This window comes from Mustela lutreola, chromosome 4 (assembly GCF_030435805.1).
Source record: "Mustela lutreola isolate mMusLut2 chromosome 4, mMusLut2.pri, whole genome shotgun sequence".
Lineage (NCBI taxonomy): Eukaryota > Metazoa > Chordata > Mammalia > Carnivora > Mustelidae > Mustela > Mustela lutreola.
The window spans coordinates 121,389,245-121,416,639 of NC_081293.1; the positions used below are offsets into that span (position 1 = coordinate 121,389,245).

The following is a 27,395-nucleotide window of genomic DNA, read 5'->3' on the forward strand; positions in this document are numbered from 1 at the left end:
TAAAACTGCATAGTCTAAAATGTATCACTCTCTCCGTTTATAGTTTGTATATGTGTATTTGTGTGTACTTGTGCTATGTAATTTTGATTTTTTTAAAAAAATCTATTAATTTTCAGTTTCGATGGCAATTGGGAAGTCAGAATTTTTTACTCATTAATAGGAGGACATCCCCAATGGATGCAGACTCTCCTACAAATATTCACATAGTGAGGCTATATGAACATAAACTACTTGTGAAAATCAGATTTCTTCTTTTATAGAGAGTTGACCACAGACTCTTCAATGACATGGAAACAAGACAGTATCCCATTTGTTCCTTTTTCTTCCCCAGTTTGGAGACAGAGAAGACAGACAACCGCATGGTATTCCAACAGCTGTTTAAATTTTATTACTTACAGCCCTCATAGATGTCCGTGGGAATATGGACTGCGGCATGCTGATAGGAGATCTGTCGTCCAAAATTAGCATCATCAATAAAAACAGGTTTTATCCTCTGGCTGCCTGGTTCACTCTCATTTTTTTCGGGCTGTATCCAAAAAGATAGACAATAAAAAGAATATTACAACTTGAGATAACAGTCTCATATTGCTGTCTTCATTTGACAAATGTGTGGTCTTCAAAAAACCATCTGCAAGAATATTTAAAAATACACGACCATGATGACCTCTAGACTTAATGTGGTACTTGTTTTACAATATACAGAAATACCAGTAATTGTGTTTTACATCTGAAACCAACGTTATATATTAAATACATCAGAATAAAAAAAGAAACCACAATGAAAAAATATATAGTACCATGATGATATCAGATACACAAATTATATTCAGGACTCAGAATTAGTTTTATCTTCATACTATTCACATTAAAATCTAACTTCTCTCCTCGTTTCTTCAATGCTAGAGTCACTGTGGATCCTCCTGAGGGGACCAGAGCTTTTTCATATGCAGCACTTACTACAAAGAACCTTACAGAACAGGACAAATTCCATTAAATAGAATCAAATTAAGATTATCCCCCAATATAAATTTCACTATGCTACTCAATTCTTACAATGCGGTTGAGGGTAATTCTTCATTTGACAACTTGTGGTAAACATGACTGCAAAAAGATAGCAATGAAGGATTATTTTATATCCTGTTCCCTTGATTTTTGCAGGCTTTCCAGTTGTACCAATTTTTGTTTTAAAAATAAAGTATACTAACAAAAAAAGATCTTTTGTAATTAAGCACAATTAAATCCTAACTGCAACCATTTTGTCTCCTGAGGTGGGGAGTCAGGTCCAATCAATAATGATTCAAGAAAAGCCCACAAAAGTTTAAGGTTGAGAATTCATTATCTACCTATTCAAACTAGGCTGTTGATACTGAACCACCTTATTGGCCTTCCCTCGCAGGAAACTGAGAATTCCATTCATTGATGCAAAATGCAGCTCTGTAACCTTTTTGTTGTTGTTGTTTTGGCTAATTACACTAATTTTTTTTCCCCAGTTCAAATACAGCTGTTTTAAACCTGCCCCCCCTTTTTTTTAAATAACTGCGGTTTATATTTTCAACTCAGTGTTGGAGACTATTTTCAAATTCCAAAGGTAATCTCATCAAAACCAAACTGAAAAACAAATCACATTTGACTCCTTCTGGCAGCACATTACAGCGATACAAGTGATAAACAAGAGAAAAGACGTAACTGGACAACCAGAAAATTTCCCAAGACAGCTAGAAGACAGTGCCAACAACATAAAGTCATCAGGCTTACAACAAACTGTGTCCAGCTGTCCATACAGCCCTGAACATGTAAATGACCAAGTAGCACATTAATATCCTGAGATATTAGGACACACATGTGTATGTATGTGTATGCTCATGTGTTTATTTTTTCCTAGGGAAACTGCAACATTGGAAATATTTCGACATTGATACGAACAATATGGCCTTAAATGAAAAACAAAAAACAAAAAAATCAGTGTCTTCCAAAGCTGAAAATCCAACCCACCATCAGGTAATGAAATCAATTTCATAGGTACTTATAAACCAAATTATCCTTTAAATGAAACATTAAACTTGGTTATGACCAAATTATTTAAGTGAAACATACTTTATTTAAAAAAAAAAAAACAAAAACAAAACCTAAGACTTTGTCAGAGAGAGAGCACAAGCAGGGGAAGCAGCAGGCAGAAGAGGAAGCGGGCTCCCTGCTGAGAACGGAGCCTGCAGTGGGACTCGATCCCAGAACCCTGGGATCCTGACTTAGCTGAAAGCAGACATTTCACCAACTGAGCCACCCAGGAATCCCTAAGTGAAAACATATTTTAAAAATATTTAAAAAGTACACTCTGTATATTAAAATGAAGAGCTATTTTGTGAAGCTCGTTTCAGATAGGACTATATGTGTTTATATGTGCACATATTAGACCGTGATGCCGACTATAAAATTGGTCACAGACAAAAGTACTTGAAAACCAATCACTGGATTTTTTTCAAATGAAAGCCATAAATAATAGTTATCCACAAAGAAACTGAATATATAACCAAACAATAGTGTTTCAGGTCTAAAATTTGAAGCATAAATCATACTCTTTTCTAAAAGAAAGGGTGTGTGTGTGTGTGTGTAGCACTTGCAGAGTGTAAGAAAGGAGAGAGAAGAGTTATAAGGAAAATAGGAATCAGAGAGTGAAAGGAATTCTGAACCTAACACATCAGCCTTGATGGCAACGGTTATTTAATAAATAATGAAAATGGTAACTAGGATTCAGCTGTGGATTCAACCCTGGATTTTACCACATTGAAAAACTGACACTCCATTGTCTGTTCCTGAGCCCTAGTGACTTGAATAAGGAAAGGGGCACATTAAAACAAACGACTTTCATTAAGAAGATGAATGTAAAGAGGACACCAACTATGAATGATGTCCCCATTTATCGCAGCTGAAAATATTCTGAAAATTTCAACATTTTACAACAATGGTTTCTCGAAGTACGGACCTTGGATAAGCAGCAGCAGGATCCACTGAAATTTTTAAAATGTGGGCTCTCAGGCTCCAACCCCAAATCAACTCAGTCAGAAACACCCGGGGAAAGGCTGAGCGATCTGCAGGGCAACAAGGCCTCCAGGTGATGCACTACTCACGAACACTGGGGAGTCCACTGCTTAAAACTACCGGCAGTTGAAATCAGTCATGTTTGTATTCGGGACGACTCACGAAAAAATCTGGGTTGATCGCTACTTAGCATATTAACGAACATCTACTTTTTTAACGCTCCATGTATAACAGTTTTATGATTTGTGAACAGAAGCACGAAAATGGTAGTATGGTGAGGAGGATTTGTCAAAAGAGGTTTTCAGAAGAGAGTGGCATCTCAGGGGCTCAGTCATTTGAGCGTCCAACTCCTGGTTTCACTTCTGGCCATGATCTTAGATCAAGGCGCCCTTGCCCCCAACCCCCTCTGCTTGAGATTCTCAGTCCCCATCTCCCTCTAACCCTCCCCCTGCTCATGCCCGCTCTCCCTCGCGCATGCAGTCTCTCTAAAATATAAAAATCTTGGGGCTCCTGGGTGGCTCCGTGTGTTAAAGCCTCTGCCTTCGGCTCAGGTCATGGTCCTGGGGTCCTGGGATGGAGCCCCGCAGCGGGCTCTCTGCTTGGCAGGGAGCCTGCCTCCCCCTCTCTCTCTGCCTGGCTCTCTGCCTATTTGTGATCTCTGTCACATAAATAAATAAAATCTTTAAAAATAATAATAATAAAATAAAATATAAAAATCTTAAAAAAAAAAAAACTTGTTTCATAAGACAACAATCTTTCAAGATACTCTAGGGGCTAGTGCCATATTGATTTAGATTGGGGAAAGGCTGTTCCAGTAAAAGAATAACAAAAAGCACATTGGAATATCAAAGGCTCTGAGATAGGCCTCACTCAAGATTTTAACCCAGCATTCTCAAGCCTATGTTAACCTGGGACCTTTTTCCCTCAAAATACCTCTTGCAAAGAATATACTTAAAAAATTCCGTAGAAAAGCCGAGCGGAAAGCATGCGGGCCAAAACATTTGGTTCTGCCCTGTTGCATTAATAACCTCTCCGTCTTGAGCTACTCGGCGTTCTGTGGCGTTCACTTTTCTGGCTTATAAATCAATGGTGTAAGGCCACAGGTGGTGTCTTTAGCCCATGGGCCCAATCAGAATCAGCTGGGGAACCTGAGGCCCCACTAATGATAACATGATCACAACGAAGAGGCTGTCTTTTGAAAGCATCTCTCAGTTGATTCTAATATTCTCTCCTATCTTACGTTAAGAACCCTCAACCTAAAAAATCTATAATTTTCAGTTCTGAAAAAAATTATAGTCCCGTTTCTATAATTTTAGAAAAGAACACATTACTTTCCTCTCTTTCCCAGAAATTCCATTTACATCTATTTCTAGCCAAATTTACTAGACATACATGAAGAGTAGGATCAGATGATAGATTAATAGACAAATAATGAAGTACATGTGCATATGAGGGTTAGGAATATGTGGACATTTGCAAGTATCTCATCCATTCAGTCACTTGAGACATATTTGTTGGCAGACTGGAGAAGGATTTATTGACATTATGTTTATAGAAATGCCATTTAATATCTAAACCTGGATACAAGTTAAATGTTCAACAATAGCAAACTGTCATACTTATGTGTTATTAAGTAATATAAAAGAGCAATTACATTGGGAATGCATATATAAACTGTTTGTTTAAAAATGACTTTAAGCATAAAAAGGAAACATTAAGCAAAAAGAAGGAGGAAAAGGCCTATTATTTTCTTTAAGATTTTATTTATTGACTTGAGATAGAGAGTGAGCGAAAGATCACAAGTTGGGGAGGGGCAGAGCAAGAGGGAGAAGCAGGGCACTGGGCAGGAAACCCGACTCAGGGCTCGATCCCAAGACCCTGGGATCATGACCTGAGCTAAAGACAGATGCATGATCCACTGACCCACCTAGGTGCCCCAAGATCTATTATTTTGAGAGAAAGACTGATATACAGAGAAATGAATGGATGAGTACAGAGCAAACGGTATAAGCACTCTGGTTGGTTTTGTAGTTATGAGATATAACTATATGTTTCATGTTTGTGTTTTCTTGTTTTTTCCAATATACAATGAAAATGTATTTGTAATAAAAAAACATTAATTTTTGTTTTGAGCCCTTTGCACTATCAAGTACTGTATGATTATCTTACAAAGATAAAAGTTGTTTATACTTTTATCTATCATACTTAAAAGTAAGTTTTAAATACATTTTATAGAGATCCTTACACTTTTAAATTACCACATAAAGAGTTTTAGGAATAACTTTTAAAAATGCAGTTTTCAAAAAAATTAAAAAATTATTAATGTCCTTCTCAACTTGTATAATCATGTGTCAGGATTAGTTTTAATGCACAGTTGATAAGTATATAAAGAAAAAAATTATAATAATAAAAAATAATTTCATGACAATATTAGACTTTCTAATGTAACTCCTTTATTTTCTTAAACTTATGAAATTATTGTAACTTACTTATGATACCCTCATAAGTCATGTCTTTGCCTATCTTGATATATTATGGCATTATATTATATAATGTAAATACAGCGAATATTAGATACAAAAGCAAAAGTGAGAAAAGGAATTCAGAGAAAAGCCTCTGAACATACATTGTTTACTATGTTGACTATAAATTTCAAATAAATTCCCTTCCTGGAATTAAGATTTCCTATTAACAAGAATACACAGGAGAAAAATAAGCATATCTCTTACCAACACTTTTCCCCAAAAATATCTCTTTTGAATTCTCCAGACTACCCTACATTAAAAGGTACCTGGAAACTGAGTGTGTCTATTCTAAAATGGATTTGATTGCATTTATTAGAACACATAAGTGAAACATGAGAAGTATGTTTCTCATACTATTCATCTCAATATAATCTCAGTCATTAAATAATAGATTAGATCACTCAGAGACCAAAGTACAGGTCAGTGTTGGATGCGTAGGCCATTCAATTTTACAAGCAGCACATATTGGCAAATTTAATTTGAAAAATCAAAATGATAAGTCTATGGCAGATATAAGAGGCTCTGGCATATTTGATACACTTACCTCAAATGAAACATTCTTAGATTTAGTATTTATACTAAAATATTTATTTTTAATGTTGTGTTACCTTTATCGTGTTAAAACAATTCTGAGAGCAAAAGGTTTATAAATTAAAATTAAAATTATATTTCACCTAAATTGCAATACAAAGTGTCTTAACTAGTTTGTCACGATTCCAACTTCACATGCTCACCTAAAAACCCCGTTCACAATCATACTCTGGCTAAGTTTAACTCCCCTGCTTCTCCGTTATTTTTGTGCTCCAAAACACTGCGAGAAAGCTAGTTGACTCTGAGAAGGAATAGTTCACTAAGACTCCCTACAGAAGCATCACAATTGGCATTTCTATCGCCCAAGTGAAAACAGAGTTAAATGAACAAGTTCTTGTGTAATGACCCAAATTCTTTATAACTAGAGATTATACCCTGGTGTACAATTCTCCTTATAAAATTTCCACCTCTAAACACATTCTTTTCTTTTTTCACAACTATTTTATAGACATTATTTACAACAGAGATCTGTAACTTTGACAATGTAGCCATAACTGATTTAAGATTTTTAGTTTAGTTTAGTTTAGTTCTACTGGTATTTCCAGTCTCACATAAAATCCTGGATATATAATACGCCTTTAGGCATGGCATTCATCATCCAATATAAATAATTACCATGTATATATTATATTTAAAATGCACTTTCTCAGTCACTAAATTTGAAATGTCCGGCATTTGGAATCAATTCCACAGATTAAAAAGCAAGTTTGCCTGTGTAACCACTAGTTCACCCTTGGTATCTAAGCATTCTGCAGTGCTCCATTAGTTAAGGCTGAGTCCCTGTTCTGACCTTACAGAGGAAAGCCTTCTTCTTCTTCTCCCTTTTTTTTTTTTTTGAAAAAAAAAAAAAAAAAAAAAAAATATATATATATATATATATATATATATATATATATATATATATATATTTTTTTTTTTTTTTATTTGAGGGAGAGAGAGGAAAGGGCCAGAAGGCAGAGGAGAGGGAGAGACAGAAGAGAATGTCAAGCAGATTCCCTGCTGAGCGTGGACCCCCCCGACTCGGAGCTCGATCCCCCAACCCTGAGGTGATGAACTGAGCCAAAACCAAGAGTTGGATATTTAACCAACTTAGCCACCCAGATGCCCCCAAAGCCTCCTTTTTAGGTAAGCCATTTGCATCAATTAGAAATGGAGATTCATCAAAGCAGCTGCCAGCTGACCATGCCCAATTAATTAACAATGGATAGAGAGAGAAAGTTGCTAAGTGCCATCCAGACTTCATTATTCTGGTCGGGCTGTGAAGCCAGGCTGAACATTAAATGATGATCCAGGTGCTGTGGCAGGAAGAACATTGTTGCATCTCCCGAGTTAATTGGTTTGCGATGCTATTTTCACCTTGAGGTTGCTATGACTCAGGGATGCATCCAGCGAGTGACTGGTATTAAAACGGAAACATGAGTGGGAGGACACAGTCTAAATTACGCAGTAAAGACTTCAATAACACACTTGGATTTTGTTTGACCGAATCATAACACCAATAAGAATAAAAATTTTATATTATGAATTTAATAAATCGCCCTATTGTCCTTACAGAAATGTGTTAGTTTAGCTAATCATAATATGTTTCACAAAGAAAAAAGAGGTTTTGTTTAAATTCAGAGGATTTCCCCAGTTTTTCAGGTAATTAAAAAGTTATAATTCCTTAGATTTACCCTGAAAAACTATGGCATTAATTCCTCAGAGGCCATTTACTCAATGCAATAATAAAAGAATGCTTTAAAGTGAACATGAAAAGCAAATTTATAACATCAGTGGTCAAAGGAAAATTGAAGAAACAATTCTAGTTCTTAAAGATTAGATTCATTGTTAAGACTCCATGTATTTTCTATTACTAATTACCACATATAAAAAAGAAAGAAGAAACAGTCTGAAATAAGCAAATTTTGCGGGGGGTGGGTGGGGGACGGAAGACTAAGGAGCTGACACTGTGCAATAACAGAGACAGAAGTTAAAAAATACTGAAGTGGGTTCTAAAGACATATGTACATGTATGCGTATATGCATATATAAATACTGAAGTGGGTACTAGTATAGTATAAATACCAAAGTGGGTATATATGCATACATGTATGCATTTATGTATATATAAATACTGAAGGGGTGCTAAGGACATATATACATGTATGCATATATGTATACACATACATACATACATATAATTCTATTTGTGTCAACTATACATCAATTAAAAAATTGGTATACTCTTTTCTAAATAGGACAGGAAGTCAAATCTAGCATGAATGTGAAATAAAACACAGAAAACTGGACTAAATTAATTGAAAAAGAGAGATCAATCACTGCAATAACTTGTTTATTAAATCACATTTTAAAAATCAAAATAGACGTTCCTTAAGTAAAGTGTATTGAGGTTTCCTGCTGATGATGCTTACCATGATAACATTCAAAAAAGCTAAAAAATAGACTCTTAGAACATCCTCAAAATAAGATTGCAGGATGGATGAATGCATGGGAAAAACCACCTATGCCAGGACCTACCACCCAGGAAGAATGGAAGCCATTAGAATCTCCATACCGCCCCCCCCAAAAAAAAAGAATCTCCATACATGTAAGTGTGATCACAAGAAGGCTTGAGGGATGGTTTAAAACATGCCACTTGGAATATGAAATTTCTAAATCACCAGCATTAGAAAAGCACATCATACTATCATAGGTATGTATATTTAAATAATTAAAATTAAAAATATTAATATATTAAAATTAAGAATTAAAATATTTAAATAATTTAAATTTTTTAAATTTTATTTCAAATATAGTTGTTTGGGTTTTTTTTTAATTTTTTATTTATTTATGTGACAGACAGAGATCACAAGCTGGCAGGCAGAGACGCAGGCAGGAGGAAGCAGGCTCCCTGCTGAGCAGAGAGTCTGATGTTGGACTCAATCCCAGGACCCTGGAATCATGACCTGAGCCGAAGGCAGAGTCTTCAACCAACTGGGCCACCTAGGCGCCCCTCAAATATAGTTGTTTAAACACATATATTTTATATACAAATACGTAAACTGAATTTTGGGAAATGGCTGATAGGCTATTTTTCTCTACTAAGGAATTATGAAACGATATCTCACATATGGAAAGAACTACGTGATTTTAGAAAATCTAGAAGTTCAATATATATATTCTTATATATATTATAGAAAGAAAACATTTACGTAAGGCCATTCTATTTCTTCAAAAAAAGCATATTTTTATATTATAAATATTAGAATAGACAAATATACTTTATAAAATATTGTCAGGGCAAAAGATGTTTAAAAAACTGCAAGGTACTAGGAGCCTGGGTGGCTCAGCAGTTAAGCGTGTGCCTTTGGCTCAGGTTGTGATCCCAGGGTTCTGGGATCGAGTTCCGCATCGGGATCCCTGCTAGGCGGAAGGCCTGCATCTCCCTCTCCCACCCACCCTGCTTGTGTTCCCTCTCTCACTATGTCTCTCTCTGTCCACAACCCCCCCAAAAAATAGAATATTTAAAAAAAAAAAAAAACCTGCAAGGTAGAATCAACTATTTTCCTTTAATATACAAGTAAAGACTGGCCAATGCCATATAACTAAGGTATAGTTCGAGAGCCCAGACTCCAGGTCTCCAACATCCCACACCAAACTTACATGACACGAATAATGGTCTATGGCCTGCAAGACTCCATATGATGTATTTCCCGCCTGACAACCCTTCCTGCTCTCCATATCCTTGATCATTATGTTCCTGCCACACTGCCCTGTTTTTTGGTCCTTCCACATATCATGCTCTTCTTGGTCCAGTCATCCTTGTACATCCCTTTGCCTGGATTGATTTTCCCTGCCCCCAACCCTAAGAAAATCTGTAGGCAAACTTGATATAAAACATTAGTTGGGCTTTAACTCCTCGATTTCACAGATTTGATTCCTTGTTACTTCCTTTTAAAGTGTTAATCAAGGCCATCATTTTGATAAGAACTTAAATAAAAATGAATGTTCCATGTGTCCAAAGTCTCCAAAAGAATTCACTGGAAGGCTGGACGAAGACATAGAATCTGCAGTTATTTCAAGTAAATGAAATAAGAAAAAAATATTAATGTCTGCTAATACATACTGTATGGATTGAGATTAGCACTCCCCTCCACTGCCTTACTCATTGTTGTGAGCTGGTCTCACATCGTCCGTCACACTCCAGGTAGCAAAAGGAGAAAGTGGAAACCCCTCACGCTGACAGGTTATGATGTCTTCTCACCAGACAGTCACTTTCAATGTAATATTCTATGCTTGAATATAAATTTACATGTTATCGTCTCTGGTTTAACCTATTTAACATGGGCCAGTAATTTTAAAACATTTCCACAAATTAATAATGATGGAAGATGAAATTCAAGTCATGGAAGTTGCACTGCACACAAAGGTAATGACAAAGATGATGCTTCTATTTCCAGCACTGACTTGTTACAACAGAAAAACTGTGGTCCAGTTAGATTAGGCAGGTTAGTTAAAAAAGTCAATATTATCAAGAATATTATACATTTGGATCCATATTTACCACTGATAATAATGCCCCATGTTCATGTGGCCTGTTGAGATATTTCCCACAGTAATTAATTAATATATGAATATATGAATAATAATCATTATTAATATATGAATATATGAATAATAATCATTATTAAGCATCATTATGCCTTTACTTATGATTTTTAATGCCATATGCACATAAACCAATACTTTGTAAAGTCTCACCAAACTTGAAGTCTCTTTGAGACTTGTCAACATATTAGTACAGTAGCACATATACAGATTGTGTAAGTAAATATTCTTATAACAAGAGGTGCATTTAACTTTTAAATAATGCATGTGCAAACCAAAAACAAAGGTTGAAGATACCATTCAAAACAATCCAGTCCCCATCTTTGTTGACTCTACAAACTTTTACACAGGATAAGTATAAACTGCCCACATAACGACTTTTAAGACTTTGCCAAATGTAATCAATGTTCACTGAGTTCTAAATAAATGTACCATACATTACTTCTGAAAAGAAAGAACTGGGGACACTGGGGTGGCTCAGTCAGTTAAGCATCTGACTCTTGATTTTAGCTCAGGTCATAATCTCAAGGTCATGGCATCGAGCCCCGCATCAGGCTCTGCACTGGAAATAGAGCCTGCTTAGGATTCTCTCTCTCTCCCTCTTCCTCTGCCCCTCCACCTGCTATCTCTCTCTACCTCTCTCTAAAAATGAACAAATGAATGAATGATCTCTGAAAAGAACTGGTTATGAAATCTAAAAGAAAAGTTTATAGGCCACTACTCCAAGCAACTTAGAACCAATGTTCAAACTATCTTTACAAAAGGAGTATATGCCTAAGAGCACAAAGCGTTAGAAAACTGTCCAAAGATACTGAAAAAATCTTGAAAGCTTCCAAGACCAAAAGGCAGAATTCCTAGAAGAAATAGAAACTGATCTAATCTTCCTTTTCACTAGATTTATGTTTTTTTCCCCCAGTGAATCTTAATGTGACTGTATTTCACACAGTAGAGCATGCATAGTTTTAAGATATCCATAGTAAATATCACTGGGGAGAACAGATCAGATCAGTACAGATTTATGATGTGAAGTCTAACAACCTTTTCAATCACCGAGATTTTACCCACTGCAAATCACCATAAACTAATGACTGTCAATGATGAAGCCGACTAGATAAAATATAAGCCAACTCATTAAATATGGACTAAGGAAAAGATATGATAAATTAAAATTGTATATCAAAACTCTCAAAAAAATTTAAACTTAAGCCTTGACTTATCACAGCTGCATCTCGGGGCCCTCTCCTATCCCCCACAAGTGCCCAGGGTATAGACAGGTGGCACAGAATAGGGACACACGACTCTCGATGTGGATCATACCAACGGCATGACATTCAATTCCCTGCGTGATCAAGTATCATGTGTTTGAGACTGGGCAAGCCCTTGAGCTCATTAAACTGTACTTGTCTTATCTGAAAATTATTAAAATAATAGTATGTGCCAGAATGGATTAGTGTAGCCTTTAAAAGGTCCATTGTATATAAAGCATTTACTGCCAAGGATAGAATAAGTATATACATGTTGAGAATTGTTAATAATCCAAATATGTACTATCTAAAATATGTAAACCATTTATTTTAGACTCATGCACAAAGCAATTCTGATTAGACCAACTACTATAAGGAAGCAATTAATATTCTATTTCTGTGTCCTCACTTATGTGAGGAATCAATGTCAGTCATTAACAGAGCCTGAAAATAAAGGTTGCATATTATAAGAGAGCGTTAAAAAAAAAAGTTAGAAAAGAAACCTAGACTTTGATTGTTTCTTGAATAATTAGAATGATTTCCTTGCTCTTCGATGCATACCTCTGCTAGCTCATTCTTGAATCGCATTTATTTCTCTAAAATAAAATAAAATCATGAAAGATTGGGCTTTTAAAAAGACATTTAAATAGGGCATTATGTTGGAATTAATTTTAATGTGGACAAGATTCTGCTAAGAAAATAAATAGCAACATAAATATGCAAGGGAATTCAGGAGACTAGCCAAATGTCGCAGACAGGTCAAATTTTTAACATGATCAATACAATAAAATGTAGCAAATAAATCAACTCAATTTATCGACATGGGAACTCTGGGTTGAACTCATTTCATCTGGATTTTAGTCAGAAACATAGATCTTGGAATTAGGTTAATAAGGGTTTGTAATGATCTGCTTTTTTTTTTGCTTGCTCTGGGAATTAGGAAAATAGTGCAGCTTGCTGGCACAACTCAAGCCTTCTGGGGAATCTGCTTCACTAACCTCCAGGGAATTTAAGGATTTGTTGGGACAGATGTCTCTAAAACCTAAACTAAGAACCTCGATCAGTTTCAAATTGAAGGAGAACTTGAACGTGAAATTTCATTTAAAAATGTTTCATTAGTAGCATTTTCTTTTTTTTTCTTTTGACATTAAATTTTTCTTTCAAATCTGGTTATACAAAGTCTACAATGGTACAAAGAAAAATTGCTGCGTTGTGTTCATATTTTGAAAGTGTTTTTTGAGGATTCTACTCAGATTTTTATTTTGTTATGCATTGCCGTAACTTTTTTACACAAAGGAAGGATTTTATTCATACTGATAAAAAGGAAAATAGCTCAGTCTAATACCCCTTCATTATTGTTAACAAATACACACATACAAACAGGTTCCACTTGGGGTTAAAACCACATCAAAGAAATCTTAAATTTATTACAATCATATTAAAAATTATTATTTTTTTAAATGATACTCCTTAACATTCCTGGATTGCTTACTGTAAGGAAGGAACATTCTACATGCTTTATATATATTCACTAATTTTCACAGTAACTGTGTGAGGTAGGTATTACTATAACCTTTATTTCACAGACAACAAGAGTAAAACACACAGAGATTATGTGACTGCCAATATCACTGCCTGGGTGGATCAGATGATTAGGCATTTGCCTTAGGCTTGGGTCATGAGTTCTGGTCCTGGGATGGAGCCCCATATTGGGCTCCCAGCTCAGTGGGGAGCCTTATTCTCTCTCTCCCTCTCCCCATGCTTGTGCTCCCTCTCCCTCTCTCAAATGAATAAATAAAATCCTTTAAAAAAAAAAAAAAAAGGAAAGAAAGAAAGAAAGAAAAGAAAAAAGAAAATGGGAGATCTGGGATTCAAATCCAGGCAGTGGCACTCCAGAAAGCAATCTCTTAACCATCACACTCTACTACCTCCTCACACAACAATGTGTATAGTGATCACACATGTGTGCCTTGTTATCACTTAAAGGGAAAACCAAGTTGCACAGAGAAGTAAATAGGAATGAAACAGCATATATCTAATTTATCTTAAAATATCTAAATAATTAATAGATGAAGCAATTATGGAGATACTATATTATTCTGTCTCCTACATATTGAAGACATTTTTTCATGGTAAAAAGTTAAATAAAGGGTGCCTGGGTGGTTCAGTGGGTTAAAGCCTCTGCCTCAGGCTCAGGTCATGATCCTAGGGTTCTGGGATCCAGCCCCGTGTCGGGCTCTCTGCTCAGCAGGGAACCTGCTTTCTCCTCTCTCTCTCTCTGCCTGCCTCTCTGCCTACTTGTGATCTCTGTCTGTCAAATAAATAAATAAAATCTTAAAAAAAAAAAAGTTAAAAAAAGAAACTTACATGGAAATTACCCATTTTAATGCTATCACCTCTTTGGAAATGAAATTCAACAACTATTATTTATTTTAATTATGTGCAGAATCAGACAGAACTTTAGTTTGATGGAGTAAATACAATAAGCCTGATACCATGTGTCATCGCAGAGATTCTTAATAATTTAGCTTAGCAGATCTGCCCAGACTTGGAACCCAAAATCCTGATTCTTATGGCACTTGTAGCAATTAAAAACAAATATTCTAACTCTGCTTATCCCCAAATTGAATCAGTGTTGGACAGAAGGAAAACTACATTGTCTATTTTGATGTTATTCTTAGTCCTCATGACTGTTTTAGGGGCCAAGAGAGGGAGGGGCAGACAAGGAAACAGTGTCCATGACAAGGCCAGCTTTGCCATTACCCTCTTAACTTGTTTCCACCCAACCTCGAAACGAAGTAAACATTTTCATTTCTACCACACTTGCCAGAGATTACCTAGTTACTCTGCAAGTAGAGCACCACTTTAAAAAGTAAACATGTCCTGGGACACCTGGGTGGCTCAGTCAGTTATGCATCTGGCTTTAGCTCATGTCCTGATCCTGGGGTCCTCAGATCAAGCCCCAGATCAGGCTCCCTGCTCAGCAGGAAGCCTGTTTCTCCCTCTCCCTCTCCCTCTGCCCTTCTGCCCCACTTGAGTTCTCTCACTGTTTCTCAAATAAACAAACAAATCTTAAAAAAAAAAAAAATAAAAGCAAACATGACCTTATAAATAAGTAAGTAATGTGGGGATTGAAACACATCAGCACCTACTCAATTTAAGAGGCATTATCTCAACCATTACTCCAAACTATTACTAATACTAGAGAAAAAGTGAATAAGATCCTTATCTCAAGTTGCTACAATGTAATAGATTATCCCTGTATACAAATACTATAGTGTAAAGCATTGGGCTATCAAACCAGATAGGTCTAACTGCTTGTTTAAGAACACCCCAAGGAAGGAAATACCATTTGCTCGCTACCTAGAAGAACCAAGGAAGGCTTCCAAAGAAAGTAGTACTTGGATTATTTTTTTTTAATATTTTATTTATTTATGTGACAGACAGAGATCACAAGTAGGCAGAGAGGCAGGCAGAGAGAGACCGAGAGGCAGGCTCCCTGCTGAGCAGAGAGGCTGATGTGGGGCTCGATCCCAGGACCCTAAGATCATGACCTGAGCTGAAGGCAGAGGCTTTAACCCACTGCGCCACCCAGGCACCCTTGAATTGGTTTTTAAAGAATACTTCGTATCTGATTAGAAAAATGGTTGAACGTCATGATTATATAATTAGAGGAGAGACTCCGTTAATATTAGTTAGCACATCGGACACAGGAATGGTTTTCTTAAGTTTCCAGTAAGAATGTGTTTATTACATTCTCCACGGAACTGTGGCTCACCAAATAATTTAGCCCAGTTACACCTGCACCTTTAAGTTTCAATTGGAGAATTTGTTTAAATAACTATAGTCATAACGTTTTATCATACTATGCAATCCAAAGGAACATTAATTTTACTCTTTATTTCAGCAACTGCTTCAGCTAAATCTGGCTGTCACTGAGTATTTATTTTTATACCCATAAGGTGAATATAAATACCACTGATATAAATATAAGAGTACAGAAATTGTAAAATGCCCTTGAGGAATTGTCTCGTATCACAGCCATTGTAAAGCTTATAACCCCGTAGCTCCCCGAAAATTGACTAATTCAGATGCAGCCAACTGAAAGGTTATATTCCAAAGGAATAATTGATCACCTCTGAATGCTTGTTTTACCTTTAAGTGAGGCCATGTATCATCATTATAAGGAACAAAATCAATAGACTACACTTGAATAGATCATTCTGTATATTCAAATCCTAAGTGGTGATAGACCAGCATAATAAACATGGAAGAAGAGCAGGAAACCGGAGATTCCAAATTTAATCTGAAATCCAACATACACTAAATTTATGGCCTTCTTTGTATAATTTCTTTCTATTAGGAAAGCCACTCCTTGTTCATTTCCAGCTATTCATATTTGACACTCCCTACCCCCGCCCACACCTTCCCTTACAGGTTGGTGTGTCAAGGATGCTCTCCTGTACATTTTTAGTTTTTATGTTGTGTAGACAGGTGCAACAGGCTGAGAGTGAAAAAATAGAGTAATGGCAAACTGGACAATGTCTCACATTCCAAATCACGCAGACTCCTTTTGATTTTAACACTGCACCAGCCCACCGAAATACCGTATCCATAATTGAATCTTTGGCTACACCTGAAACTTCACACTGCTGAGCAAATGTCAGCCACCTGTTTTCGAAGTCCACTCAGAAGCTAAGCATAAACATAGTCTAGGCCAAATTCAATTTTTAGCTGCCTATCAGAAATCTCCTCTGGTCTATCCTTGAGCAAGTTTTTGGTATAAATGTTCTTGTCTTCTGAACGTTTTAGCTAAATCCTTTAAAAATCTTTGCTAAAAAATCTTCCTAAATCCAGTGTCCAATCTAATGTCAACATATTCTCTCCTTTAACGAAAGAAATACTGTAGCCATTCAAATCTACAATTATATACGGATTTCTTTGGATGCCTGAATGCTTTCTCCCGTTAAAGCTTTATTATCTCTAATCCATATGCTTTGACTTGCTCTTTGAGAACACCTGATCTGCGGTTTACCTCACTTCATATTGTTCTCCTCCATATGTTCTCTTTCCTCCCATAACTTTTTTTAACCTTTTTGATATCCTGTCTCTTCTTTGCATCACTGATGGGTAGGTAATCAGGCACTGGCAAATTTGTTAGTTCTTCCAATGGAATTGTTATTTTAGCAGTATTGATTCTGATGATTTTACTGCAGTCTACTTATCACACAGATCACTGGGTCTTTCTTTGGAGACACTAAGCATACATTTAGTGTTGCTTTCAGTGACGTACGTGAAATAATCCCTCAAAAGAAAAATGTCTTTAACCCGGGTCTTTAATACTTCAGTACTTCTACTGTACTGTTACTGATCTTTTCACGTATTCCTCCACTAACGGGTTTCTATTCGATTAGTATTAAATGAGGAAAGACCTTTCTTGTCTCTGGATGAGGAAACAGTAAAATGGTACAGATTTCTTTCCAAGCATTTGTTCCTGCTTCTGTTATATTTGTAACCTGAAGGCAAAGAATGATATAGAATGGATGCTACGGTTTCTGGTCAACGGGAAGCATGTGCAAAGGGCAAATGTCTTCTTCGGGGTCTTTTGATTGCAGTCCTTGAGATTACAGAAACTCACGCGGGTTTGGGCTGAAACTGAGGGCGGCGGTGAAAGGGCATCCTTAAAAATGAGACCACGTGTGGAGCGCGGAGAGGGAAGAGCAATGCTGTGACTCTGAATCCTTCCGCCAGTTTGTATTTGTGTCACATGAAGCTGCTGTTGGAACTTTAACTCACTGACTTATTCGGGGAAGGAAAAAAAAAAAAAAAAAAAAACTCACTGAGGGATTACAGTGTGCTGGTTATCGTAAGACCTAAGTCACCTGCCATGAGCACCCGGGAGCTTGCCCTCCAGGAAGTTATACTCTAGGGAAGGACCCCAAGGGAATAGTTTATAAAGACTGGTTGTGCCTCCAAGGAGAAACTGCCATTTCTTTGCAAAATTCATGATAGCTTAGGAAAGAACCAGTAAGCTCTCATCAGTGTCTTAAATATCAAACAAAGGCAATAATAACTGATATGTAGATTTTGGGAATCAAAAAAGAATTAGGATATAACATTTTAGAAACATGTACATATTAATAATGCATAATATATTAAAGGTACATAGATAATTTAGAAGCATAAAATAAAAGGTGATACCATTTCAAAAGCCCTTAAATAAATAGTTGAGAATAATGTCTAAAATCAAACAATCGTCATGGACATGGAAATGAAATGATTGATGTGAAAGGCAGAAAATAGGGAAAATGATCACTATCCCACTAGGCACGATGATAGAAAGACGAATCCTCTCCTACTAATGCAGAAATGGGGAAAAGTTAAAAATCATAATCATAGGCTCAGGATTTACAATCTTTCAGTCTCCTTCAGGAGGCATAACATTTAAAACAGAAACTTTATTTAGCTCTCAAACATTTATACTATCATTCGAACAATGAGGACAAATTAATTGAAAATGTTATCTCAGTATTTACTATTCCAATTAGTTCTTTTGTTCATTAGAGATTAGCGCTGATGTGTGAGATAGAACTCCCATTCTGTAATTTCCAATCACCAATTTTTAATAAAGGATGTGGCTTCATGGAATTGAGCAATAAAAATACCGTACACAATTTAATCAGTATAGAATAAATCTAGGACAAAGAACTGTGATGGCAAGCCATTTTGAACCAAAACAATGTGATGGCATTAGGATTTGTGAACTTTTGATATATGAAATATCAAACACTACATGTATGAAATTATGAGTATAGGAGCCAATTAAATCCACCTTCATTGGAAAACTTTTGGTAAGGTTTATAAATTTCATCATCCGTGTAAGTTCAACTTCATCCATGAGATAGCGATCTTCAAAAAAATATGTAACTACTTAAAAGTCTAAAGTAGATTATCAAGGTGCAACTTTTACTTACATTTATTAACTTTCTTTCATTGTAAGAAAATAAGTACTTCCACTGCAAAAAATATTTTGATCGTAGTGATCAAAACACATGCATTAGGGAAACTGAATAATACTCAATACATAGCATATAATTTTATATACATTTACTGTAAAAAAGAATTTTTTCCTCAGTTCCAAGTTGAAGGATTTGACTATAGTTAAATGATAGAAGCCACTCAGATAAGTGAGTAGAATTTTGGAATTAGCTTCAAAATGTCAAGAAGAGCAAATGACAGATCAGTTCATAAGCTGCTAATTATTTTGCAATTAGTATTTTCTTTGGTCTCTCTTTAGTAACAGAACCCTCTATTTTGTTTGGGTACATGCCTACGTTGGGGATGAGGATTATATTCCACATTTGTGATATACACCGGCGAGGCTGGGCCCTAACCTGTGCACAGGGGAGGCAGATAAAAGTGATGTCCACAATTTCCAAACATACCCTCGCCTCCTTCCTGTTCTCTAGAATGTAAAAATCACTGTGTACATTGGAGCACCCATCTTGGATCCCAACATGAAAAAGCTATACTGAGGAGGGGTGAAAACTTGAAAGAAGGACCCCGGGACCTAGAAGATTGAGAGTCACTCCAATAGGCCTTATATGAGTACATGAGAATGCGTACATGAGACAGGAAGAAACTTTTGTCTTTTTGTAGTCCCTTTTAATTTAGGTCTCTCTCTAAGAGCCAAACCAATATACCAGTCATTAAATGTGGTTCATTTTTATTCAATGTCTAAGGGTTTACAAGAGCAACAGTATTATCATAGCTAAAGCACTTTAATCTTCCCCAATAAAAAGTTTTAGTGTGATATAAATTACCTTCCAGTTCTTAATAAGCTCTCAAAAGATGTACGTGAAATAGTAAAATTTCCCAGCAATTTTGACCCCGAGAGCAGTATTCCAAGAATATTCTGAACTGCAATGAAATGTGTAGATCACCTCATCACCTGGAGCATGTCTTAGGTGAGAGGCAAACAGTCCCAATTTTAATGAGCTTTCATGCCCTACGAGTGAGTACAATTTTAAGGGTGAAACAGAGCATGAACCAAAGTCTCCGATTCCTATCCTGGCCCTCTTCCTACTATGCAATATTCTCTGTAAATCATTCTGGCACTGTTCTTATTTATATATAAAGAAGTGAAAATAGTTTCTCCAAATCCTGAGCACCATTTCTTATTTTTTTTTTTCTGGGCACTATTTTTAAGTTTTAAATTCTAAAGTTGATATTTTGCTTTTTATAGAGTCTCAATTTAACTTGCTAAACCTCATCTCCTGGCCTACAAGAATGAAATCTTTATGGGTATATTTATAACCTATGGTAATAATATAGACTTTTGGGGATGGGAGAAGGCAGAAAAAAAAAAAAAAAAGAAAAAGAAAAAGAAACAAAGGAAAAAACCAAACACATGGCAAGTTCACTAGGTTCACTTGCACTAATCCCTTTCTCTCTTACATAGGCTTTTATTTGAATTTATGAATAAAGATCCGTGCAGGCAAATTATGAACCTAGAGTGCTGAGCACATCTCAAGTGTTAGCAGTACTGGCCCCACTCACATTTTTCCATTTATAACGGACGTATTGCTAACTTCGCAGCATAGTGATTGAATACTATGAATTTGACTATTGAACTATTCAATGATACCACTGAGTACTAACTGGGGTGGCACGCCCTAAAAAGTTACATCTCCATCTATGCCTATGATTATTAAAATCTGGGACACAGAAAACTCGCAATTTCTATGCAAAATAAAAGAACTTTCTAATTAAGGAGCAAACTTGAGTTAAAAAAAAACTTTTAAGTGACATCAAAAATTGGACTTCTTTCATTAGTTTAGAGGAAAGAAAAACATATTTGCAATTTGGTATCATCATCTTTAGGCAACACTCAACTCGCAGACTGGACCAAGCATGTCAATCCATCCACTTTAATTACCATGAAGTCTTTGTCATAGTTTTACAAACTAACTGCTTTTGAAAAGCTATAACTCGTGTAGCACCAGGAAGGCTGATCAAGACTTAGCATAGGCAATTTAAACGACCACATAACTTTTAAATATTAAATACTAATCCTAACAGTGAAACAAAATGTCTGTTGAAAAATAATACTCATTCTAACACCAAAAAATAAACTATTTTTTAAGAGCTCTTTATTTTGAGAGAGAGAGAGAAAGCCAGTTCGAGCAGGGAGGGAGGGGCAAGGGGAAAGAGAGAGGAGAATGTCAAGTAGACTGCCGGGTGAGCCCAGAGCCCAGAGCTGGGTTTCATCATCTCCAGACCTGAGCCATCAATATCATGACCTGAACTGAGATCAAGGGTCAGACCCGTAACAGACTGAGCCACACAGGCGCCTCCTCATCCCATTAATAAACTATTAAAACATTTTTTCTTAGCTGTTGGTTTGCCCTTAATAAACCTCCTACCTCATTAAAATGATATATATAATTACCATAAAAGGATAACTGTTATCATAAAAGCAGCAGCAAAACACCTATGGCTAGTAAAAAGAAAACACTTTTTTTTTTAAAGATTTTATTTATTTACTTGACAGAGAGAGAGATCTCAAGTAGGCATAGAGGCAGGCAGAGAGAGTGAGGGAGAAGCAGGCTCCCCACTGAGCAAAGAGCCCGATGTGGGGTTTGATCCCAGGACCCTGAGATCATGACCTGAGCCAAAGGCAGAGGCCCAACCCAATGAGCCACCCAGGTGCCCCAAAAGAAAACGCATTTTAAAACAATCCTAGTTCTTCATTTATTAAATGGAGAAAACATAATCTCCTCCTTCCTTCATAGTGTCATCATAGGAATTAAATAAAAGAATTTGTATAGACCGGTTTGCAGCATGCAGGGAAAATTAGTGCTCAGTAAACTATGAAGGTTCCACAGAAGCAGCAGTGCAATTTGGAAAGAGGTGGCATCTCAAGCAAACTACCTTGTATTGTTTTTAAAGATTTTTTGAAGGCCAGATTAAGAAGCTGGAATAAAGTAGCATATACACATGTGTTTTGATTCAGATTAAAAAGTGAATAACAGGGGCACCTGGGTGGCTCAGTGGGTTAAGGCCTCTGCCTTTGGCTCAGGTCATGATCCCAGGGTCCTGGGATCGAGCCCCGCATCGGGCTGTCCGCTCCGCGGATAGCCTGCTTCTCCTCTCTCTCTTTCTACCTGCCTCTCTGCCTACTTGTGATCTCTGTCTGTCAAATAAATAAATAAATAAAATCTTTTTTTTTTAAAAAAAAGTGAATAACAAATAATCTATTTTTTAAATATTTGTTTTACTTGTTCACTGATAAATCACTCTAAGCTCACGGAAGAACACAGAAAACACAAGAAGTCCTCAACAAACATTTCTGGATATACTCGTTAGTGCTTATACATACTTTTCCCCAATAGAAAAGTCACAAATATGAGAATTTAAATCAACTTAAGCGTAAAATTTTGTTTTGTAATTTTGCAAATGCTTCCACCATAAGCTAATTACAACATCTCCCAGAAGTCTGTCCAAAGGTGTCATCATAAGAAGTAACTTCTCTGTGCTAAAATAATCCACATTGGAACGTCATCTGAGTTTGTATACGACAGTCATCAGTTTAAAAAGATAGAATGAACACCCACTAGGCTTCAAAAATTGGCTGGGCAAGTCCAGCTGGTGCACCGTTTCTAGGGTGTCATTCACACTTTAGGGGAAATAAGGGTTGCCCCTGGTGTGTGCAGGTCAGGCCAGAGGAGACCTGCATTGTAACCCGGGTGACAAGAGTTGGGTGACAGAGATGGATGGGACCCAACCTCAGTCTGCCACATGACTGATAGAGTGCAGGGTATCTGAGCCAGTGCAATGGACTGAGGTCTGGACAGGGACAGAGAGTTCAGATCCAGAGAGACACATGGCGTTTCCACCCCAGAAGACGCCCAGGATAATTTGTTAAAGATCATATAAGCCCTAAGATTCATCATTACCCTGTTAGGGCCAACCAGTAATACTGCTTACCGCTATAGAACATCTTCTGAAAAACTCAACCTGCTAGGTCAGCTTGTTCTGTAACGCCAGTCATCCTAGTGCATTTCAGTTTATCTTGAAATTTAATGTGAAACTTTTAATACTCACATCAAGATCATCCTTTGCATTGTAGTAGACAACTTCATTGCTCTATAAAAAAAAAAGAAAAGAAGAGTGCTTTATTGATATGAGTAAAAATGTAAAAATATACTGGATCAAGCACTGAACACATTTTAGGCATATTTTAAATAATAAACCTCTCATGATATTCTTCTCATAAAACACTCCACAAAGATCCATAAAGATTAGCCAATATTTTCTAAAAACATTTTAAAACACTGTATCTGTGATATTGAAAAGTACATTCTGCACTGAGGAAAAAAGATCTCAGTATAGGTCTGAGACCCATTTGTCAAGAAAAAATAAAGAATGCATGATGCAAAGAAGTTATATACACACACACTTACAACACACACATACACACACAGAGAAATCCCTAAATCATGAAATTACGAATAGAATAATTCAAGAAAAATGTGAGAATGCACCTTGTTATACTTCGCTGACAATGCGACTTTTAATATATATATATATCACGTTGAAATTAGTAAGGCAGGGTGTATCTGGACGGTACTGGCAGAAATTTCTTCATGATTCAGAAAAGGGATCAGGAATAATTGAATTTAGATAGCAAAAAAAATCAGACTCTCTAACACACTGATACTATCATATTCTCCCAAAGTGGTGAAGAAGCATTGGATTTTCAAAAATAAATGTATTCAGACATTTCTGCCAGCCACCAGTGTTGCTGAAATACGCCAAAACTATAAATTATGGATATAAATCGTTGGAAAATGGAAAGGAAAGAATGAACAAAATGGTGGTCAAGGAATTTAAAAGTTTTATTCTTTGAGACATCAAGGTTAGTTCTATGCACTGTTAAAATAATCCATTTATATTAATTTATTTTTCCTTTCTTCTCCTGAACTGATTGAAAATATAATCCATCTTCCATACATTTTCAGTAGTAATCAGAGATGTGAAAAATGTGTTTTCTGTGTCTCTTTAACATCAAAAACATGGACACTCTAAAATTGTATTAAAAGAAAATGGAATACACATTTTTAAAAAGAAAATTCCTCCAAAAAACTCAATAAATCAGTGCTTCTTAAAATATACATCTCCTCCACTACAAATCACTAGTTCTTCAAGACATTCCATGGCCATATGACTTTAGAATAAACAATGAAGTTAAAACCTCTTTTTTGCTCGAGTCTCAGTATATGAATGTACATTATACATTTTCAAGAATAAAACAGACCTTGTTGTGTTTCTCAAATTTAATTGCTGCCGAATCGGTCTCTCTTTTTTAATTTGAGAAATATATCATGAGCCTGAAGTTCTATAAAAGATTGCTCTCAGACCAAATAAATCAAAAACTGTATTAATAAATAACAGAATACATACTTCATGATAGTGAATGAAACCATGACTTTGAATTTATTTCATTTAGAATCAACAGCTCTAAAAATTACCATTTAATTAATTCTTTTAAAAAGAACTAAGTAGCTAAAGAATTTAAACATGCATAAAAGTTCTACTTCCTGAAGCATTTCTTACAGCATTAATTTTGTAACAAAGTTAAAACACAAAATCAGAATTCATCACATACACAAAGCAAGAGAATCTTCTGAATCCACCAGAGCCCCAAATCTAATTACTAGTTTATTGATCCCTCTTGCAACTCTGTAATTTATACTTAGGAGACAATTTTCAACTTAAAATGTGGATTCCATCAAAAGATAAAATATTGAATAAGTTTATCTTCATTTCAGACTTTATTTCTGCCGACTCCTTCCTCATATTTATAGAACTGAAATGTAGAAAACAAGGTGAAACTGCATTACATTTTAAGTGATTCAACATCATTATTTTCAACATTCATTAAATATCTAGATGCACACACTCCTGTTCAAAGAGTGATGCAAAATAAGTTAAATGTAACTATCCCTATCCTTTAGATAAAATAACAGATACAGATCAATTATATAAAACAACTAATATGTTTAGACTTACATTTGCCCCATGGTACTAGAGTGAATGGACTAAACTGTTTAATTTTTTTTTTCCTTATATGTGGCACAGGGTCACATATAAAGACAAAAAAGAATTTAATTAAATCTAAAATTAAGAGTATCACATACAATGTCAAAAGAGTATAAAGTATGACAACAAAATGCTAATTTCAACTAAAACTATGTATTTTGATTCTATTACAATAAAGTGTGCCTGAAATAAAAATAAAAAGGAAGAAAATCTAAGTTTGAGAATTTTTCAAATGTTTTTCCTCTCGTTACTACACTATATTTTATGCAAAATCCTATTACTTCTCTTCTAGAAACTCTATATTGCTTCTAAAACTTATGCAAATGTGTTCTGCAAAATTTACTTGAATTTTATGCATTTGCACAAGGCTTTCTAGACTCCAGAAGACACAAGATCCTCAAAACTCATCTTATTTTTCTATTAAGTAAACTGGGAAAACAAAACCAACACCTTAGTCATAAAATTATACTGCATATACAATAACCATACTCATTGTAACTGGGATATTTTATATTTCTACTTTTTAAAAGCTTCCTTTAGGGGTTCCTGGGTGGCTCAGTCAGTTAAGTGTCTGCCTTCGGACTAAGCCCCATGTCAGGGTCTCCGCTCAGCAAGGAGCCTGCTTTTCCCTCTCCCTCTGCCTGCCGCTTCCCGTTTATACATGCACTCTCTCTATCTCTGTGTCAAATAAATAAATAAAATCTTTTTTAAAAAGTAGCTAATTAAATACGTATTCTTAGACAGTTTGTCATGATTTAATAGAACAAAGACCATAATGGAATTGATTAAGTCCACTGTCTTCAAACAGAATTTCCTCTTCACCCATATGTGTTTCTCTAACCCTAAACTTTGCAGGGAGAGCATGCACATTTCATCTATTCCTTGATTTTACCTAACAGAAAAGCTCAACTGATCCCCTTCCATAAGCATAAATCTATGTAGGGCATCAGGATTTGGGGAAACTGTCGCGGCATTGAATTTGTCAAGTATAAGCACACTTACATGGTAGTATGAGACCGAAATTAATGGCAAACATTCACAGAACATTTAATTTGTATAACCATGTATAAATAATTTGTCCACTCTCAGTTCCTCATGCTTTCTTACAGAGAATTACAATTATTTATTTTATTGTGGCTTTTGTTTAGGGTTGGAAGAGTGGCTCAGAAAGAATTTTAAATATAAGCTTGAGGAAGAGTCTAATTTGGTAAAGACATAATTCTCTTTCCTATCATATTCATTTATAGCTATTTCTTCTGCTATATAAAAATACATGACATGTGTAGCTATGTTAAACTACATCAGTCTGAAATCAAATCGCTCAAAATATATCCATACCCAATCCCAACAGGATTGGGGTAAAAGATAATTCTCAGGAATAAAGGGCAATCCACACTGAATCAGCCCAATTCTTATGTTCTGGTGTCTTACAGGAGCGAATGTCAGTTAAAATTAACACTGTGCTAAAAGAAAGTTAGGAGACCAAATTGTATAAAAAACAATTAAATGGCCTGAGGAGGGAAGAATTAAAAAAAAGAAAGAGGAGGTACCAGTTGAATTCTTTCTTCCTTTACAGGGTCCCTTGCCTCTGTGCCACTTAGACTGTATACAAGGAGATTTTGGGGTCTCCCAACCAACAGAGGGAGCCACACGTCACTCATTCAACAATACTTTGGCGGCCTCACTCTGTACTGTTTCGGAGAAACAAAAATGAAGACTCTGCCCTGACTGTAAGAAGCAAGTTCCTCACCTTGCTGATACACAAGTGGCCAGAATATCAGAGTCAGTTGCTCTGATCTGCTATAATTGAAGACTATCTCTTGTCATTGTTGGATGACATGACCACACAAACCGAAACTTTCTCAGGTTTCAAAATAGATGAGAATTAAGAACTTCACAGAGTTAAAACATCCTCTTCTATTTCTAATCAATTCAAGCATGTGTGGATGTGCATGTGTGTGTGTGTGCGTGTGTGTTTCTCATTCACTCACCTATCCTACCACTCAAAGCTCCCTCAATCCCTCTTCCAGAAAATAGAGTTATGTCAGTTATCCTTTAATATTTTAAAATGATGGCATATAAGCTAATTATCATAGGCACAGAATACAAAATTGAGTCATCTTGTTTTTCTACTATTGTTCTGGCTAGATGTTTTCATGCAAATTATCAAACATCATCATCTTGGAAGGTATTTACACTCCAATACAAAAGTTTTTAGTGGATTTTAGGGTATTACATGCAGTATGATAGGATAAAGCCAGCAATGGCCTCAAACCAGATTCAAGATTACTGAAACCTTTAGAGAGCT

At 35.8% G+C, this 27,395-nt stretch overlaps 1 protein-coding gene across 7 annotated transcripts in view; it reads right to left on the minus strand.

Annotated features, from left to right (window-relative positions):
* Window positions 1-27,395, minus strand: part of CACNA2D1 (calcium voltage-gated channel auxiliary subunit alpha2delta 1) — a 504,453-nt gene that overhangs the window by 175,995 nt on the left and 301,063 nt on the right. For all 7 annotated transcript variants that reach the window (XM_059170974.1, XM_059170972.1, XM_059170973.1 and 4 more), the window contains exons 5-6: window positions 23,090-23,131; window positions 397-526 (exon numbers count right to left, since the gene is read on the minus strand). In XM_059170974.1, coding sequence (XP_059026957.1) covers window positions 397-526; window positions 23,090-23,131 — 172 coding nt within the window. The remainder of the gene's footprint in view (window positions 1-396; window positions 527-23,089; window positions 23,132-27,395) is intronic.